The following is a 19,329-nucleotide window of genomic DNA, read 5'->3' on the forward strand; positions in this document are numbered from 1 at the left end:
TGAGGTCAGGGGCTGTCAGGGCTCAGAGCACAGGCCTGGGGCCCCTCTGATAAAGCAGGGGCAGGGTGCTCATGGCCTGCTTTGAGTTCCAACTTAGCTGTCTTTTTGTGTGACCTCGAGAAAGCCGCTTCACCTTTTGAGCCTGAGTTTCTTCATCTATAAAATGGGCCTAGTAATAGCATCTACTATTAGAGGTTATCAGACAAATTAAATGAGCTCATGTAGGCCCTCAGCACTGTGGCTGCCCCAGGACGTGAGCCCCCAAATGTAACCATTTTTATAGTTGTTATCGTTTTTATTATTCTGTGCTGAGTTTGCAGGAAGCTACCCAGTTAGTCAAGCATGACTCAGTTATATGTTGCCCTCACCTGACCCCGTAAACACATGTAGAGACCTTGGCTGATAAAGTTACACCGAGGAAATGCCCACTCTGGTCCTGAACACCCTGCGTGTCCCAAGGGGAGCCCCTGAAAGTCACACTCCCACCTAAAAGACAGAGCCTCCAGCTGGATGCTGAGGAAGGTTCTGGTCCGGGCCCTACCCCCACCTTGCAGAAGAGCATCTTTTTTTCTTTTGGCTACACCACAAGGCATGAGGGGTCTTAGTTCCCTGGCCGGGGACTGAACCTGTGCCCCATTCAGTGGAGGTGCAGAGTCCTAACCGCCGGACACCAGGGAGGTCCCAAGAGCATCTGCAGTGGAACAAGAGTGCCCGCACCCGACCTACATGCTCAGCAGGGTTTCTTGAGGAACAGCTCGAGCTCATAGCCAGAAAGGGCTTTGAGAAAGGCAAACCCAGATCTCATTACATAACAAAAATATCCCAGCCAGAGGCTTTCTGAAGATTCAGTGGCTGAGACTCTGCGCTCGCAACACACGGAGTGCGGGTTTGATCCCAGATCAGGGAACTAAGATCCCGCAAGTCAAGCCATGCAGCTGAAAAAGAAAATTAAAATAAAATAGTAACTTTAAAAAGGGCTTCCCTGGTGGCTCAGCAGTAAAGAACCCGCCTGCCAATGCAGGAGACTTGGGTTCAATCCCTGGGTCGGGAAGATCCCCTGGAGGAGGAAATGGTGACCCACTCTAGTGTTCTGGCCTGGAGAATCCCATGGACAGAGGAGCCTGGAGGGCTACAGTCCAGGGGGTTGCAAAGAGTTGGACACAGCTGAGCACGCATACACACAGAGAAATACAAACTTAAAAACAAAGATAACGACAGATAAGACAGATAATTTAATAAAACTGCCCCTCCACCCGTGCGATGGCCGCTCGGCGTCCTGCGGCCCTACGCACCTGCGGGTGCTCAGTGTGGGGCGGGGGATGGAAGCCAGGAAGGAGGCGGGAGCCGGGCGTTCACCCTGCGCCCACCCCGCGCGGCACGTACCAGCATGCACTTGATGGGGAAGTCCTTCAGGCCTCTGTTCCTCGGGGAGTCAAAGACCACGGGCAGCGTCCTGTGCGGGGCTTGGGTGTAGCCGATCTCCATCTCGTCCTGCGCAGGGACAGGGGCAGGGAGGCTGTCACACCTGCTCCCATCGCCCGGGGCAGGGATGGGGGCTGGAGAACCATCTGCTCTCTCTCTCCGTGGGGTCAAGGGCAAATGCACTGGGTTATTCAACCCCAGAAGAGGGGCTCTGGGAAAGCAGAGCTTACTGTCCTGTACTTGAATCCACGTGCAGCGGAATCAACCTGGGTGCCCTTCACTCTTGCTCCTGGTGGGTGCCAGGGACCCATGGTGTACCAGCCATGGGCTCTGAGCTCGAGGGGCAACCCAAGAGCTGGGTGTTCAGCACCCAGAGCTAGAAGGGGAGGGGAAGGAGGGGAGGCATCCGCGGGAACACAGAGGGGGACTCCCAACGCAGCTGGGATGGCGCAGGGGAGACTTCTTAAAGAGGTTCTAGTGTGGAACAGGGGACTCTACCCAGCGCTCCATGATGACCCAAATGGGGAGAGAATCTAAGAAAGCGTAGATACACGTCTATGTGTGGCCTTCGCTGCAGATCAGCTGGTAAAGGATCCGCCTGCCCTGCAGGAGACCCCGGTTCTATTTCTGGGTCGGGAAGATCCCCTGGAGAAGGGATGGGCTACCCACTCCAGTGTTCTTGGGCTTCCCTGGTGGCTCCAATGGTAAAGAATCTGCTTGCAATGTGGGAGACCTGGGTTTGATTCCTGGGTCAGGAAGATCCCCTGGAGGAGGGGATGGCAACCCACTCTAGTATCCTTGCCTGGAGAATCCCATGGACAGAGGAGCCTGGCGGGCCACAGTCCACAGGGTCACAAAGGGGCAGACACGACTGAGTGACACAGCCCAGCACGTGTACGTGTCTAGCTGACTCAGTTTGCTGCAGAGCAGAAGCTGGCACAGCGTTGTGAAACACCGATTCTCTAATACAAATGAGCGATGAGAGTGAAGTGAAAGCCGCACAGTCATGTCCAACTCTGCGACCCCATGGACTGTACAGTCCATGGGATTCTCCAGGCCAGAACACTGGAATGGGTAGCCTTTCCCTTCTCCAAGGGATTTTCCCAACCCAGGGATTGAACCCAGATCTTGCGCATTGCAGGTGGATTCTTTACCAACTGGGCCACAAGGGAAGCCACAAATGGATAATAATAATAATAAAAGAGTGCTTCTGAGTTGGAGCCTGGAGGGCAGAGGTAATCCTGTCCCAAAAGAGGGCGGGTAAGGCCCCAGCTGAGCCCCTGGGACAGAGATGGGAGGGTGCAGGTCGGATCGGGGGCACACCTGGCTTGTATTCCAGCCGGCAGGCGTGACGTTGGCCATAAAACACTACTAGGCTGAACCATCTTGGGGGTTCAAACTGCCATTCTCTGAGATAAAGAATGGTGACGTTTCAGCCATTTCATCTGTTTGATCTAACACAGGTGGAATGATAGGAGAGGAAGAGAGGGCATTATTTGGGGGTTGTGTGTGTGTCGCGTCTGACTCTTTGCGGTCGACCCCGTGGACTGTAGCCCGTCAGGCTCCTCTGTCCATGGGATTCTCCAGGCAAGAGTACTGGACTGGGTTGTCATTTCCTTCTCCAGGGGATCTTCCTGACCCAGGGATCCTCCTGACCGGGGATCCTCCTGACCAGGGATCCAACCCGGGTCTTCTGCATTGCAGTCAGATTCTTTACCGTCTGAGTCACCAGGGAGGCCACATTTGGGGGTTAGAAAGGAGTGCTGATTGAGGGTGGCAGACGTGGGGCCACTGGATCGGGAGGTAGCTGAGAGGGGGACACGGGTGCCTCGGAAGACACTGGAGCAGGGCTGTGGCCTGGCCTGGAGGCAGGGCCACTGGACCGGCCGCTTGAGCCCTAGCCCCCGAGCTTCGCAGCATTTGTTCAGTTTCCTGAGGTCATCTGAGAATTTCCAAGCAGGAAGGAGGTCATCTCAGTGACACAGCTAGCAGGCTGTTTAAATGTCAGTAGGGTCACTTTCCTGAGCCTCCCCCGTCTGCGGGGACCCTAGGATGCTCTTAACTCCTCGCCCGGGGGGAGGAAGGGTGGCCAGCAGGATGTGGGGCCAAGCCCATGAAGCCGGGGCCCCGTGTCCCTGGACCCTCCAGGCGTGCCTCCCGCATGCCCAGCCCGCCTGCCCCGAAGGCACACACCTGCATCCACCGGTCGTCCACGCTCTCCTCCTGTGCACAGACGGTCAGCTTGCACTTGGCTTTCTTGGCCAGTGCGGTCAGTGACGTCAGGAAGTCCTCGTTTTCAAATACCCTAGAACGATCAGGAAGAAAGAAAAGGTCCTCGGTGCCCCTGATTCCGCACCCAGCGGCCTTGGCTGGGCTCTGAGGAGGCCGGCTGGACTCAGGGTGGAGCAGGCGCAGGAGCTGAGGCCGGGACACAGGACAGGACCCCCATGGTGGGTGTTTCGAGACCCCTGGAGCCCGATGGAGACCCCCACGCGCCCTGTCTGCCTGCTCTCAGCACACTGCTTCCCTGAACTCTGCTGACAACCCGGGGGTGGGACCAGCGGGCAACCTTCCAGCGAGCAGAAGGCAGAGCGCGGAGGTGAGAGTCAAGGTCATGCCACATGCATTCAGGTCCAGGCCTTGCTGGCTTCCAGGCTGCATCCTGACCACCAGGTTACACTCACAGCCCTCCTGCCCCCAAGTGACAGGAAGAGGCCGGGAGGGGGGGAAGGCCCCCCGAGGCCCTGTGTGGTTATCAGGGGCTCGCTGACCGCGGGATGGACGCCCGGGGCCCCCCGCCATGTGTCCTGCCCCGGGGTGGGGAACGCAAGCTCAGAGGTTGGTCAGGAACGGGCATTTGAAATGAGTGTCCGGGGTTCCGTGTGCAGGGCCGCCCTCGTGGGAGCCCCGAGGCCTCGCCCAGAGGACCAGAGCTCTCATCTTCCGGGTCTGGCGAAGTCCTAAGTCCCCCAGGCGCTAAAGCCACCCTCAGGATGCCTCAGGCCAGAAAGTGACAGGGAAACAGTGCCCATGATGTTCCCTGCCCGCTTATGGCTCCAACCAAGCCCCTGGCTGAGTGCCCACGATGTTCCCTGCCCGCTTACGGCTCCAACCACCCCCCGCCCTCAGCCGGCCGCAGCGGGAGCACCCCTGCCCCCATCCACACCGCCGGGCACGAAGCTCTCCGGGGTCCTGCTCCAGGGTCTCCCTGGGTGGGGTGCGTGTGTCTGGGCCCTGCCCCGGCCCTCCAGGGCCCCTCACCTGCATACGTACACCTCCTTCGGGGGCTGGGTGTTGGGGGTCATGATCCAGGGGGCCACACGGAAGACCACGCTGTCCTGGAAAAGCGGGCTTTGGGGGAGCTCCTGCGGGGGTGGGGAGGGCAAGAGAGGGGCTGTGAGAGCAGCCAGGCACACGGGGGGCCCCTCCCCAGCTGGGCCGGGGCCTGGAAGCCGAGCCACCCCCCGCTCCCCAGGCCTACCGGGTTGGACACGTCCAGCAGGGAGAGGTGGAGGGAAACGAGCCCCGGGAAGCTGGCGTCGGGGAAGGCCAGGCCCTCCACGTAGAAGTGTGTGCTGTGCCGGCCACCCGGGAGCTCCAGCAGGTGAGACGGGCGCTCTGGCCCCAGGACCGCACTGTACCGGTAGGGCTGCCGGCCCCCTGGGAGCGAGAAGGGGGTCAGCGCCGCATTCCTGTCTCTGAGGAGCCCGAGCCCCTTCTCAGGAGCAGAGGGCTGAGCCTCAGCCGCGACATCACCGGATGGAGGCCCAGGACTGGCGCGATGGGGGTGCCTACGTCCCCCCCCAGTGCTACAGAAAGCCCAGCATACGTGATGGTCCGTTCTTTCTCTCGCCCACTCCCTGCCTTTCACCTGCTCGCAGCTGACCCCGAAGGATCAGGGAGACAGCCTTTGTCCTTGGCCCCAGGGAGGGCACGGTCTACTGGATAAGTCGCTCCAGTCATGTCTGACTCTGCGACCCTATGGACCCTAGCCCACCAGGCTTCTCAGTCCATGAGATTCTCCAGGCAAGAATACTGGAGTGGGCTGCCGTGCCCGCCTCCAGGGGATCTTCCTGATCCAGGGATCGAACCCAGGTCCCTTATGTCTCCTGCATCGGCAGGCGGGTTCTCCACCACTCGCGCTGCCTCAGGGAGAGGAAAAGACAGTCAAAATCACAGACAGCAATGAGTGCTGGAAGGTCAGGGAGGGCTTCCTGGAGGAGGTGATACGTCCACTGAGGCAAGGGTTGGTTTGTGGCCAAAACAACGTCAGTCTAATCCCTGAGTTCTGAATGGAAGTAAGTCAGGTCGGGCTGCTCCTTGGCACAGCCCTCATAGGCCCCCACCCCGTACAGACGAGAAGCCACAGTCGTTTCCTGCCTCTGAGGCCGGCCCCTCCCCTCTGGCCTCTCTTCTCTACCCTGTTCACCCTCGTAAACCTTGCCTGGCGCTCAGCACACTGGCCTCCCTGCATCCTCGAGCCCGCGGGCACAGCCCACCTCAGGGCCTTTGCACCCTTGGTCCCCCCGCCCCAGAGTGCCTGATGTTCCTCCATCTCCCAGTGCTCAGCGACCTTCTGGGGGGCTCTCCCCGACCGCCCTCCCCCTCCCCTGCTGCATCCCTCTGTGCAGCATTTAGCGCCTTCTGAGGCTGCAGACGATTTTTCACGCATCATCACCCCCATCCTGCCGAGGGCAGAGACTTTGCTAAGTTCTTTGCTCTGTTCCCTGTGCCTAGAGCTGACCTAGCACGGGGTGGCGGGGGACCCTGAGCCACTGAGAAGCTACTGATGCTTCTGATCAGCAGATTGTTGAACACATGATTACATGTTACAGTTATTATGTGCAGTCAGCTTGGAGTCAACAACCCCTGTGGGAACTTCTCCGGCAGCCCCATGGGTAAGACGCCGCACTTCCACCGCAGCGGGAGAAGGTTCAGTTCCTGGTTGGGGAACTAGGGTCTTGCATGCCACATGACGTGGCCAAAAAAAAAAAAGGAAAACAAACAAAAAACCCAATTGCTTTAAAAAACAAGAACAAAACAGCTCCTGCAAGAGTTTGCGCATGTGTGTGAAACAGAGAGAGGAGCCGGACACACAAGATCAGCTTCAGCAGTGCTTGGGAGGGAGGGCGGGCCCTTCTCTGCATTCGCCCAGCACCAGACCTCGTCTGTTGCCTGCGTCTTGTCTGCCCCCTTTCTGTGCCCATCCGTTCAGAGAGGCCCTCCAGCTCGCTCCCTGCTGCTTCCTCGATTCTTAGACCCTGGCACGGGGGAGGTGCTCGGGAGTTTTCCTCCCGAGGAGGGTGTGGAGAGGCCGAGTCCCTTTGGCGGGGCAGAAGGCAACACTGAGGTGACAGCCAGAGACGACTCACCGTTGTCTTGAAACACCCTGACTTTGTCCATCTCAGATTTGGCCACGTGGAGCACCAGCTGGTGCTTGCTGAAAAAGTCCCCGGGGGTCTTGGTGCTCAGGGTCACCAGGGACAGGTCCTCCAGGTCTGGAAAGAGAAGGGCAAGGCCTGAGACGTTAGCCCCCGAGACCACCCTCCCCCCAGGACCACCCTTTATCTCGTCACCTGGCTTTATTTTCTTTATGCTCTTTCCAGTTTTTAAGTGACAGTTTTCATTTTAGAATTAAAGCGAATCAGGGTTTGGGCATGACCTCTCCCACCAGGATGAGCTTAGGATGTTAGCTTGGCGAGGCAGAAACCACATCTGTCTTGCTTGTTGCTTTGTTCCCAGCTCTGAGAAACATCCAGACCAAGGCCGAGCGCGAGGCAGATGCTCAGTAATTGTGGACTGAATGAATGAGTGGAGAAGTTTCTCCCCGGGGCCCGCGGGAGATGAACTGGCCTGAATGGTGGCTGACAAAGACGTGGGGAAAGCAGAGTCGGACAAGAGTCGCGTGGTTAAGGGCGCTGGAGTGGGTGGGGCGTGAGCCCTGGGTCTGTGTGAGCTTGGGGAGTCGTTTCCTCGCTCCACGCCTCTGCTTCCTTGTCAGCACGCAGGGCTAAGCACAGAGCCCGCGCGGAAAGGGTGCAGTCACGGGCGCCAAGTCCGCATTACAGCACCTCATCCTGGGAGGGTCCACACAGGCACGTGCGTGCCAGGCGCCGTGGAGACGCTGCTCCCTGGCATCAGGACACGCCAACTGCACGCAGCTTCAAACTGCATCCATCTAGGCCACTCTAGCAACTCCCGCAGGAAGGCAGTCGCTGCTGCCCTGGCCAAGTGACCTCACTCCCTGGGCTCCCGCCTGCAGTGCAGCTGAGCCGAGCGTCTCCCATCCTGGCCCCCACTCGGAGGTGTGCCAGCAGGGCTCCTAAACCTGCCCTGGTGCCAGGATGCCCGGGCTCAAATCCTGAGCCACACACTACTGGCTGTGTGACCCGGAGCAAGTTGCTTAACTTCCTGTACCTCGGTTTTCCCATCTGTAAAGTGGGATGAGAACCATACATACTTCTGAAGGATCAATTGAGTTAATAATTCTGAACTGGTTGGAGCAGTGCCCAGTCTGGCCGGGGCTCAGGGCCGCTCTGATCTGAGTTTGGGGCTCTAGTCAGGCTTTTATTTTAAATTATTTGGGGCCCCAGACTTGACCTGAGAGCAGAAATTTGGATTAGGCAACAGGCTAGGGATGGAACCTGGGCCCTGGAGGAGGCGCTGGGACGCTTGACATTGCTCCCAACCCTCCCCTGGCTGCTGTGTGACCTTGGGCGGGTCACTTGCCCTCTCAGGACCCTTGTCCATTCCTTCACCTACGTAACCCGTGTGCTAACAAGAGCATGCTTCCAATAAGCCTGACCTCTGAGCGCTGTTGCCAGGCTCAGGACGAAAGGCTTTACAAACAGACAAAAGCCCGATTTCCACTAGATCTTGGGGGTCGTTACCGTGGCCGTCAAGCTGCTCGTCCTTGTGGTCCACGGCGGAAGAGTCGGGGTTGTCTCTGTCACAGTTCACCAGCAGGATGGCGCCCTGCCCTCGGGGGCCCCAGGTCCAGGCCCTCTGTGGACCCAGCAGAGACAGGCAGGCTTAGGAACACGTGTGCCCTCCCTCTCTTGGGGAAGCCCGCCACCTTGCCCAGCTCCTCGCAGGCTTGCGTGGTTTACACATCTTGCTCCCACATCAGGTAGTATTTTGGTCCCGAGAGTGGATTTTTGCCTTCCCCCAAAGCCATAAGCAAATTCAGTTCATCCATTTTAGAAAAGGAACCCGAGGGACTTCCGTGGTGGCTCAGTGGTTACAACTTTGCCTTCTGGTGCCAGGGGTGTGGGTTTGATCCCTCAAGGAGGGGCTAAAACCCCACATGCCTCATGGCCTTAAAGCTCAAAACGTAAAACAGAAGCAATACTGTAACACACTCAATAAAGACTTTAAAAATGTCCACATTAAAAAAAAGAAATACAGAAGCAATACTGTAACACACTCAGTAAAGACTTTAAAAAGGTCCAGATTAAAAAAAAAAATCTTTAAAAAAATTTAAAAAATGAAGATAGGAGCCCAAGACAGTAAAATTGATATCAACAGCTTTTAAAAACTGTTGAATTGGCAAACCAAGCTGAGCTAAACGTTTGTGTCAAGATTCAGATCTAAATAGTTCCTCTTATGAGAACTCTTAATTAACTCTTTCATGAAAGTGTGGGCACTATTCTTCGCAGCTGGTTGCTATCTCTGTGAAGATGAAAGCAAATGGAGCACCCCTCCCATCAAGACTCTAAACAGTGACGACATCTTCTGCTTGTAGCAGAGCGTCCTGCCCCGGGCAATGACTGCAATTTGGGAAAGACAGAAGGACGGGTTCCACCCCCAGAGCTGCAAGTCTTCCCTTCGCTGCTGACCGGTCCCACAGGGGACCTTAATGTTTGACAGGCCCTGTCGTCCTTAAGAGCACACCAGCGTGTGGGGTTGCCCTGATGCCCAGTGAAAAGGTCTTGGCATTTTCCCTGTCTGGGGCAGGGAAACTAAGAACTTGCAAGCTGCGCAGCGTGGCCAAAAAAAAAATATTAATTAGTTAATTAAAGGCTAGATCAGCATAAAAATGTGCAGGCAGCTTTGGGGTTTCCCCTGAGGTTTAAGGCAACTCGTCACCTGTGTACCCCAGCACCCTGCATTTCTGCAGCATACACTCCCTGCCCCACCCGCCCCCTTCCCTCGGCCATCCACTGCCTCTTTTCTCTATTATCCACCCCGTGTGAACCTCGCCCGCCAGTCGCATAGGGCATTTTTTTGGCCATGCTATGAGGCATGTTGTTGCTCTTTACTCGCTCGGGCGTGTCCGACTCTGTGTGACACCATGGACTGCAGCCCACCAGGCTCCTCTGTCGTGGGATTTTCCAGGCAAGAATGCTGCAGTGGGTTGCCATGCCCTCCTCCAGGGGATCTTCCTAACCCAGGGATTGAACCCGCATCTCTTATGTCTCCTGCGTTGGTGGGTGGATTCATTATTACTGGGAAGTCCCACATGCGGGATCTTAATTCTCCAGCCGGGGATTGAACCTAGGACCCCTGTAGTGGAAGCGTGGAGCGCTAACTACTGGGCCATCAGGGAACTCTCCACAGCCTAGATTTTTGGGTCAGGGTCCTGACCTGCCTGCAAATTTTCTCTGCTGTGCATGAATCTAGTTTTCAGTTTGTGGGATGACACGTTCTCTGAATGTGCAATCATGAAAATCTAGTTTTGCAGACTCGATGGGGCCTATATAAACCAAAGCAATAATGGTATTGGAGATTTTAATTTTCTTTTTCTTCTGAACTTTTTTCTTGGCTATATATGAAGCACACCGCTGTTCATCCCATCACCACCAGGGGGCGTGTGAGGCGAGCCCAGCAGAGTCCGGAGGCCATTCAGGGCCCGGCCGAGGTCAAGCTGTGCGTACCTTGTCCTTCACGCTTGCCGTGGGCTTCATTTTGCCAGTGCGGCTGATGTCTGCACTCAAGGAGATTTCTGAAATCCCAGCAAATAAGAGGAGAGGGTTGGTGAGGATACCAGACCAAGGATGGGGCACTTGGTCTGGCCCCAGATGGACAGTCCTTTCCCCAGGAGACTTACCTGCACGAAGGCTTTTTTGCTTCCCCTTCAGAGGAGACACAGGGTGTAAGACTCCCCATGTCCCCCAAGAAGAAGTCTGGCTGCAATTCAGACAGAAGAGCAGGGGCTCCTGACCACAGGCATCCTCCTTGGGTGGGAGGCCATGCCACAACCGGGATGCCAACCAGACCCGTGCGCCCCCCACCCCAGGGCTTCTGAAAGAGTTCCCAGCCACCCCAACGGGAGTGTGAGGCAAAGCTCCTGCAAGGAGGACACTTGCCCCTCACAGGAGCCTCTGGCCGCACCTTCAGCCCCCGTGAGCTTGCAGAGGGGGCACAGTGGCTGCTTCCGTCCCACCTGACTTTCCGTTCCGTGCACCATGGGACAAAGCACAGAGCTGCTCTGTCCACACGGCATGGGGGAGAAAGCACATGCTTCCCTCATCAGAACACTCGGCAACACGACCATTCCAGTGATAACCGAGCGGTGACCTTATGAGATCACAGAATGAGACTGGCCTGGATGACCTTGTGCACACACAGCTGTGTGTCAGTGCTGAGCCGGAGCGCACGGCACTCGGCGGCCAGAACGCCCTGGCTCCCTGGCTAACCAGCTGTGTGATCTCGGGCAAGTCTCTTTACCTCTTGTACCTCAGTTTCTTCACCTGTAAAATGGGATAATAACAGTGGCAATTTCATCGGATTGTTGTAAGGTTTAAATGTAAAGTCTTGGCACTCTGTCCAGCATAGAGTAAGTGCTAAATAATAATAATAAAATTGTTAAAATGTGTTTTAGTGAAATAATGAATGAAAATTATTTATATTCATATTTATTAATGAAATAAATAAATGACATTTATTATGAAATAAATGAACGAAACCTTCACATGCTGTTCATATATTTAATGTACATTTAAATAATGCTGGTATTATGATATTATTGTCCACTATGAAGGCAAGTTCAAACATACTTTATTTGAAGAAGAATACTAAATAAATATGAGTATAGATCACTGATATGGCAAAAATGGTGAAGGTGGGATGTAAATCATTTGGGGGATACTGGTCTGTATTATTGTATAAGACAGTATCATCATCTATTTTTCTCATAAATATTTGAGGTTTCAAAAAGGTATAGAGATTCATATGTCGAAAATCCACATGCCAATCCCTAAGCTGAGAAATAAAATACTGAGATGTAATTGAATCTCCCTGCAAATGCCCCATCTCCAGCTGTATTTGTGGTTCACTGACTGGGGAAGGAATGCTTATGAACTACCAGATGTATGGCTGTCTAGAATTTTTCTTTTCTCCACTTGGTCTCAAGTAAGCGTCGGGGTGTAGTCTCTCCTGCGCGGGGTGTGTGCAGGGCAGGGGGCTGAGCTCCGAGCTGCTGGGCATCACTTACCGACCCCAGTGAGGTAGAGCAGGGCTTCAGCCGGGGTGGGCACGGGTCCATGGTATGAAATCTGAACCTGCGGAACAGGAGCGAGCCGTGAGTGGCATCCTTAGTCATTCAACACGCACCACACGGCCTGCTGCATGCCGGCTCGGAGCGGGGTGCTGAGGAGACAAGGACGGGGCCCCCAGCCTATGGGGAACGCCCCAGCGCGTGGGGCTGGAGGGGCAGCAACACACTCAGGTGACCGTGATGCGTAGAAGGGGGTCCTTCGGGAGCCGGGCCAGGGCTCAGTCTGCCTGCCTGGTGTCGGGGTCCGGGAGGGACCTCAGGAGTCCAGCAGTTGGGGGTGTGATGGGAGAGGCATGAGAGGGAGGCTGGGGTGACAGCCGCAGGGAACGCTGGCCAGCAGGGGCAGGAAGGAGGCCTGAGGAAGCAGACTGGGAAAGGCTGGGCCCCAGCCCTCAGGGATCGGGGAGCAGGGGCTTTGAGCGGGGCTGGCCTCTTCAGGGCAGGTGCTGTTGAGATCAAGAGACACCAACCGCTGTCTCCCAAGGCTCCAAGTCCAGAGAGAACCCATCCGATGGGCCCCGCCTGGCCGAGCATCAGGAACCACGCTTCCAAGCAAGAGGGCCGAGGGGAGTTCCCCAGGGCAAAACCCAAGAGATGCCCCCAGAGGAAGCGGAGCTCCCAGGGGCCACACTGAGGCATGTGGACCTGCCCTGTAGATGGCGGGCACCCAGAGAAACGTCGCAGCTTCCGTCCCCTTGCGCCTAGACCGTGGCGTCCACCTCCTGACCGGTCGCCCTGCCTAGATCTAATCGACTCACTCGCTGCAGCCAGTGGCTCTTTCTAACGTACATTTACGGTCTTGCTGCTCCTGCATGAAAGGTTCCCGTTGGCTTCCTGTTTCCCCAAGAGAAAGAGGCCCCGGATGCCAACCCTCTGACACCGGCTCCCTCTCTCCCCGTTCCTTTCTTTCTACTTTTTCAGCTTCCCCGACACACATCTCACCCTCTCTTATCCAGAGTGCGCACTCGGGCCACATCCTCTGTGTTGAGCTCTAGCTCCTCTTTACCCCTCTCAAGTAGGTCATGCAGAGCACCTTTCAGCTTGCCGCTTCTTCCAGGAAGCTTTCCCTGAGTACTCACTGGCTGACCAGCTTTGATGCCCAAGGTCTGTTCCTACAACAGGAAATAACTCTCTGCCCCCGGGGAGAGACTGCTTGGCCTCCCCTGCTGGGAACAAGTGGTTATTGGCCCAGATCTGTGTGTGAGACCCTCCAGAGGGCCCTGATTATCCATCTATGGTCAATGTGAGTACAATGGGTTAAACGGTGATTCCCCAAAAGATATGTCCACATCCTAATCCCTGGATCCTGTGAATGTGACCCCATTTGGGGGAAAAAAAATGTTTGCGGATATAATTAAGGACCTTGTGATCATCCTGGGTTATCCAGACAGGCCTTAAGTCCAGTGACAAGTGTCCCGCTAAGAAGGAGGCAGAGAGAGACTGAGGAGGAGGTATGGGCCCCGGGGGCAGAGACTGGAGCCATGTGGCCATCAGTCCAGGGATGCCGACAGCCAGCAGCAGCTGGAAGAGGCAAAGAACTTTCTCCTCAAAGAACTGATTCCCAAGGACATGGTCCTGCTGACACCTTGATTTCAGGCTTCCGGCCTCCAGAAACGTGAGAGAATATGTTTCTGTTGCTTTAAAATTGTGGTCCTGTGTTACAGCAGCCGAAGAAGCTAAATACAAGGGCAAGGACCAGTTTCCCGGGGCTGCCGAGCTGTGCGCTTCCTAGTGGACACCACCGTTTCCAGTCGTTCGTCTTATCTGATGCTCGCCCATAGGCTGCAAGCACCACACGGGCTGCGATCTCACCTTCTTGTTCATTAAAATCTTCAGGGTCTGACAGTGCCCAGCACAGAGAAGGTGATTATTAAACATTTGCTGGATGAATAAATTTAGTCAAAACCCTGACCTCCGTAAGCCCCCGACATCTCAATGTGAGTATGCTACGGCTGGAACAAGCTGTCATGAGCTCTGCCGAAGACAAGGAGTCTCTGTCTTGTTAGGACCTGTCGGGGCCTGCTGACCCCAGACAGGCCGAGGGGCGGGCCTGTCGGGACCTGCTGACCCCGGACGGGCCGAGGGGCAGACCTGTCGGGACCTGGTGGCCGCCCCGCCTCCCAGCCCCACGCTGCCCTCACCTGCTGGTCCCCTGTGCTCTCGCTGGCCGCTCTCAGCTTCAGGCTCACGTCCAGCCCAGGCTCCAGGCGCCACTGGGACGAGCCTGTGGGACTCTTCTTGGCTGGAGGCCTGTGGGCGACCTTCACGACCACTCCTGGGGAGGCGGTGATGCTGAAGGACGTGTAGCCCTTGGGGGCAGAGCTGTGGAGGAGACAGACAGGGAGGACAGACGGAAATGGTGAGGCGGGGCCTGGCCCACTGTGGCCAGCCCCAGAGCTCCTCCTTTCCCGCCAGTGCAGAGACCACAAGGCAGCCACACCGACGCTGACCGGTGGGAATAAGGAGGTTTTCAGGAGGCAGCGGGCTTCCCCGGTGGCGCGGTGGTAATAAGGAGGTTTTCAGGAGGCAGCGGGCTTCCCCAGTGGCGCGGTGGTAAAGAACCTGCCTGCCTACGCAGGAGACATAAGAGACACGAGGTCGATCCCTGGGTTGGAAAGATGCCCTGGAGGAGGGCGTGGCAACCCACTCCAGTGATCCTGCCTGGAGAATCCCATGGACAGAGGGGCCTGGTGGGCTACAGTCCATGGGGTCACAGAGAGTTGGACACGGCTGAGCGACTTAGCACGCACACATGCCCGCAGGAGACAATGAGGAGCAGAAAGGAAATCCCCTGACCCAGAGGACTGATTCTTGAACTGGGAAGGGACACACCAGGGCACATGCATGGATGTGTGCGGAGAGTGAGGTGCACACCCAGAGGTTTGCACACAGACGTGCACACACAGGGGTGTGCACACGTGAAGAATCACACAAGCTTCTGCTTCTGGAGTCGTGGCAGCTTAGTACTCTAGCAAAACAACTGGACTGTGCTTAGAGTACAGTCTTGTTTAACAATTTATCCCATTTCTTTATTTGGCTGCTTTGGGTCTTAGTTGTGGCACTCGGCCGCAGTAGGCTCAGCATATGGGACTTTAGTTTCCAGACCAGGGATTGAACTTGCGTCCCCTGCATTGCAAGGCGGATTCTTAACCACTGGATCACCAGGGAAATTCTTAGAATATACTCTTTGATGCATTGCTGAGATATGGAGAGTGACAGAAGTTGTCAATAATTCCCTTCTCTATGTGTACATACACACGTGTACACCCACAGACACACACACCTCACTGTGGTTAAGAATACCAAAGACAAACAGATCTTAAAGGTTTCCAGAAAGAAGAAAAGTCTGGTCACCTATAAAGGAATAATAATTAGATTGAAAGTAGACTTCTCAACAACAGTAATGAAATCCAGAAGACAGTTAAGTAACATCTTCAAAGTATCTTGAAAAAATAACCATTAACTTTTATTTGTGTACATAAAGTTATATTTTAATATAAATGTTTTCAGGTGAAGAAGAACTGGCATTTTAATTTAAAACCAATGCATACCTTAAGAAGAAGATACCTAATGTTAGAAGCATCTGGATGCAAGGAAGAATGGTGAGCAAATAAAATGGTAAATACTTTGGTTAATCTAAATAGTATTGTCTGTATTTTAAAAGTTTATAAAAATATCAAAATTGTGAGATTAAGAAAAAAAAAGGCAGACTGTAAATTGGGAGGGGTAATGACAGTTAAAGTGTTCTGAGGTGCTTGATTGAAGAGAGGATTAAGATAGTGTTTAATCCCTGGTGGCTCAGATGGTAAAGAAACTGCTTGCAATGTGGGAGACCCAGGTTTCACCCCTGAGTCAGGAAGAGCCCCTGGAGGAGGGCATGGCAACCCACTCTACTACTCTTGCCTGGAGAACCCCATGGGCAGAGGAGCCTGGTGGGGTACAGGCCACGGGGCGGCAAAGGGTCGGACACGACTGAGCAACTTTCACTTTAAAGATTTTATTATTAAAATGTAAAGGTATTCTCCGAAAGAATAGAAATAGAGTCCATAAATTTCCATACATGGAGAAAATGCAATAATTTTTCAAGAGAACAGGAAAATTTCCTTCAAAAAGGCAAGTACAGAGAAAAAGTCAACATAGAAAAAAATGGACAACTGAAAGGTAAATGGTAAAAACAAGTTTCCTCTTCTGTAAAATGGGGACAGCGCTGCCTACCTCACAGGGGGCTGACTGAGCTGTGTGTGCCAAGCGTGACGTGAGTGTTGCCGTGACTGTGTGAGCCAGCGGGGCTGGAACCCCAGGCTCGAGGCCTCCCCGATGGACAGACTCCCCCGGCGCAGGGTGGCTCGGATGACGGCGGGCCTCCTCTCCCCTCAGTCCTCACCCTCTCAGCCTCCTGCCAGCCTCCGTGTCCCCGGGAGGCCCCAGACACTTCCTGCGGTTCTGCCGCCCCGCTTCAGGAGTCAAGCGACACTCAAGGAAATGTGCCAAACTGTCCTCTGGGCACTGTTCTAGAAGCACAGATGCCCACCTCTGGTGGCGGAAGCTGGAGGCTGGCACTGTGCCCACCGACAGCGGCAACGACCCAGCCATGCCCACCACGAGCGGCTTAGACCACCCTGTTTAGCCTGGCACGGGGCTTGGGTACAATAGGGGTTCAATTAGCATTTGTCGAAGGAAGGAATGAACGAAAGAACAACCACCGGGGCAGATCCAGCGTTGTACTAAGTACTCAACAAACATTTTCAAGTTTTTCACACTTGATCCCTGCATGCACCCTACAAAGTGGGTATAATCCCCATTTCACAGATGAAGAAACTGAGGCTCAGTTGCCCAGGGCATCTCAGCTAACCAATAGCAGGGCCAGACCTCCGCCTCCGCCGCTCCATGCCAGAACCTGTCTCATCACACCCGTGCTATTACCCACCCACGGAGGGAGGCTTGACCGAGCAGCGCAGGGCAGCATAGTGCAAGGGGAACCAGGCCAGGGCCGGGAGATCCGGAGGCCAGACTCATTCCCAGGATCCACGCACTCTGCGACCTTAGGCAAGTCACAGATCCTCCCTGCGCTTCACGGCCTCAGGCATGAAAGGATGTGGTCCAGCTTGCCCTACTAGATTTCCTTTGCGGTGAGGCCCCGGGGAATCCCCGCTCATCTGTGGCGATGAACCGCTGCCTCGAGTCCAGGAGAATCCCAGGGCCACTCGGATCCTGGCTCTCCGGCTTCTCCCCGGCAGTGGCCGCAGCTTGAGCCAACCCGCTTGTGTGGCAGCAGAAGCCGTTCATCCACAGCCCCAGGGCGGCCCGCGGCCCCAGAACGTCCCCTGCTCACCTGTAGACATCCAGCTGCGTCTCGGTGCCCAGCACACACACGGCCTGGGTGGGCTGCCCTGGGGCCACGTGGACCACCGTGCCCCAGGCCATCGCTGGCTGGTGCGTCCCTGTGGCTGCAGGAGGCCCTGGGGCCGCTTCCTTTATCTGCCCAGCCCCGGCGGAGGCCGTGAGTCAGCGCCTGCGGCCTGTGGCTCAGCCCCTCCTTCTCGGCCCCTCCTCTGTCCGGGAGCGGCTCGGTCAGCGTCCTGGCAAGAGCTGAGGGTTTCGGAAGCCTGTGAGCGGGGCTGCCGGTCTGAGGTCTCATCCCCCCGCCCCATCCCCCCTGTAGCCGTGGACACCTGGGTCCATCCAGACAGGGTATCAGAGAGGAGAAGGCGAGGCTGAGGCACAGACCGGGCTACACCTTCAAAGAGGAACCAGGAAAGACAAACACCGTATACAAACGCACGTATATGGAATCTGGAAAATGAGACTGATGAACCTGTTTGCAGGGCGGGAATAGAGACGCGGACGTAGAGGACCGACTTGTGGACACAGCGGGGAAGGGGCGTGGGGGACGAGTTGAGAGAGTAGGACTGACACACACACGGCCGTGTGTAAAGCAGACGGCTAGTGGAAGCCGCTGCTCGCCGCAGGGAGCTCGGCTCGGTGCCCTGCGATGGCCTGGGCGTGGGACCAGGGGCAAGCAGGAAGAGCTCTGGAGGGAGAGGGGTGTGTGTGTAGCGGATGCCCTTTGCTGTACCGCAGACACTAACACAGCTTTGTAAAGCAATTACACTCTGATTAAAATAAGCAATAAAATAAAAGGGATTTAAAAAAAAGTCTAACCAGGTTTGGGACAAGTCACCCCAGGCTGGGTCACTCCCGTGACGGCTCAGTCTCCTGGGTTTTCTCCTGGGTGTGTGCGGCGTCTTTCTCTGGCCTTCGTGTGGAACACTCACTAAGGCAAGCCTGTGAGGTGGGTTAATTCCCTCATTTCATCCTCACAGAGGCTCTCTGAGGCCGGCACCATTATCATCCCCATTTTCCAGAGGAAGAAACTGAGTCACGGAGCGATTTCATGGCTAGAAAGTGGCAGAGCCGGGGTGTGAACCAAAGGCATCCTGCTCTGGGCGCAGCATTCACCGCCTGCCCGTGCAGGTGAGGGGGTGGGGGGACGGGCCCCACAGCCGACACCCAGAGCAGGCGTGCTCGGGGATCTGGAGTCAGCAGAGTCCTCTCTGAAGCATACGGATCTGCAATGGTGTCTACTTTCTGCTGTACAGCGAGGTGGATCGCTTATGCACATACACGTTTCCACTCCTTTTTAGAGTCTACTCCCGTGTCGGTCATTACAGAGTATTAGGTCGAGCTCCCTGTATACATAGGAGGTTCTGCTACACGTAGGTTCTTATCATTAATAGTTAGCTGTTTCACATCTAGTCGTGTGTATAGTCAATTCCAGTCTCCTGATTCATCCTTCCCTCCTTCCTCCCTTGGTGATCGTGCTTGTTTTCTGCATCTGTGACTGTTCCTGTCTTGAAAACACATTCGTTTATACCACTTTTTAAGATTCTGCATATAAGCAACATCATATATTTGTCTTTCTCTGTCTGGCTTTGCTCATTATGACAATCTCTAGGTCAACCCATGTCACTGCAAATGGCGTTCTGTCCTTCTTTTTCGTGGCTGAGTGGTGTTCCGTTGTGCACACACACACCGCACCCTCTTTCCTGCTCTCAGCGGCCGCTCCCTGCTGCTGTAAACGGTGCTGCAGCAAACGCTAGGCTGCACACGTCTTTTCCAATTACGGTTTCCTGGGAGCTCTATTTTCAGTTTTCTTTTAAGGAACCTCTACACTATTCTCCATAGTGACTGAACCAATGTATATGCCCACCAACAGTGTAGGAGACCTTCCTTTGCTCCACACCCTCTCCAGCATTTATTGTTTGTAGACTTTTGATTCTAACCATTGCGACTGGTATGAGGTGATACTTCACTGCAGTTTTGATTTGCATTTCTGTAATAACGAGCGCTGCTGAACATCTTTTCACGTGCCTTTTGACCATCTGTATATCTTTGGAGAAATGTCTATT

At 55.2% G+C, this 19,329-nt stretch overlaps 1 protein-coding gene across 2 annotated transcripts in view; it reads right to left on the bottom strand.

Annotated features, from left to right (window-relative positions):
- The window catches only part of PADI4 (peptidyl arginine deiminase 4), a 49,725-nt gene extending 32,286 nt beyond the window's left edge, over nucleotides 1-17,439 (bottom strand). The window contains exons 1-10 of one of the 2 annotated variants that reach the window (XM_025278857.3): nucleotides 17,253-17,439; nucleotides 14,062-14,242; nucleotides 11,858-11,924; nucleotides 10,299-10,366; nucleotides 8,313-8,427; nucleotides 6,795-6,920; nucleotides 4,904-5,082; nucleotides 4,684-4,787; nucleotides 3,616-3,727; nucleotides 1,384-1,491 (exon numbers count right to left, since the gene is read on the bottom strand). In XM_025278857.3, coding sequence (XP_025134642.3) covers nucleotides 1,384-1,491; nucleotides 3,616-3,727; nucleotides 4,684-4,787; nucleotides 4,904-5,082; nucleotides 6,795-6,920; nucleotides 8,313-8,427; nucleotides 10,299-10,366; nucleotides 11,858-11,924; nucleotides 14,062-14,242; nucleotides 17,253-17,344 — 1,152 coding nt within the window. In that variant the 5' untranslated portion in view covers nucleotides 17,345-17,439. The remainder of the gene's footprint in view (nucleotides 1-1,383; nucleotides 1,492-3,615; nucleotides 3,728-4,683; nucleotides 4,788-4,903; nucleotides 5,083-6,794; nucleotides 6,921-8,312; nucleotides 8,428-10,298; nucleotides 10,367-11,857; nucleotides 11,925-14,061; nucleotides 14,243-17,252) is intronic. The other variant, XM_006066570.4, reaches the window with a different exon arrangement.
- Nucleotides 17,440-19,329: the final 1,890 nt, after the last annotated feature.

The sequence above is a fragment of the Bubalus bubalis genome, chromosome 2 (genome assembly GCF_019923935.1).
Source record: "Bubalus bubalis isolate 160015118507 breed Murrah chromosome 2, NDDB_SH_1, whole genome shotgun sequence".
Taxonomy (NCBI): domain Eukaryota; kingdom Metazoa; phylum Chordata; class Mammalia; order Artiodactyla; family Bovidae; genus Bubalus; species Bubalus bubalis.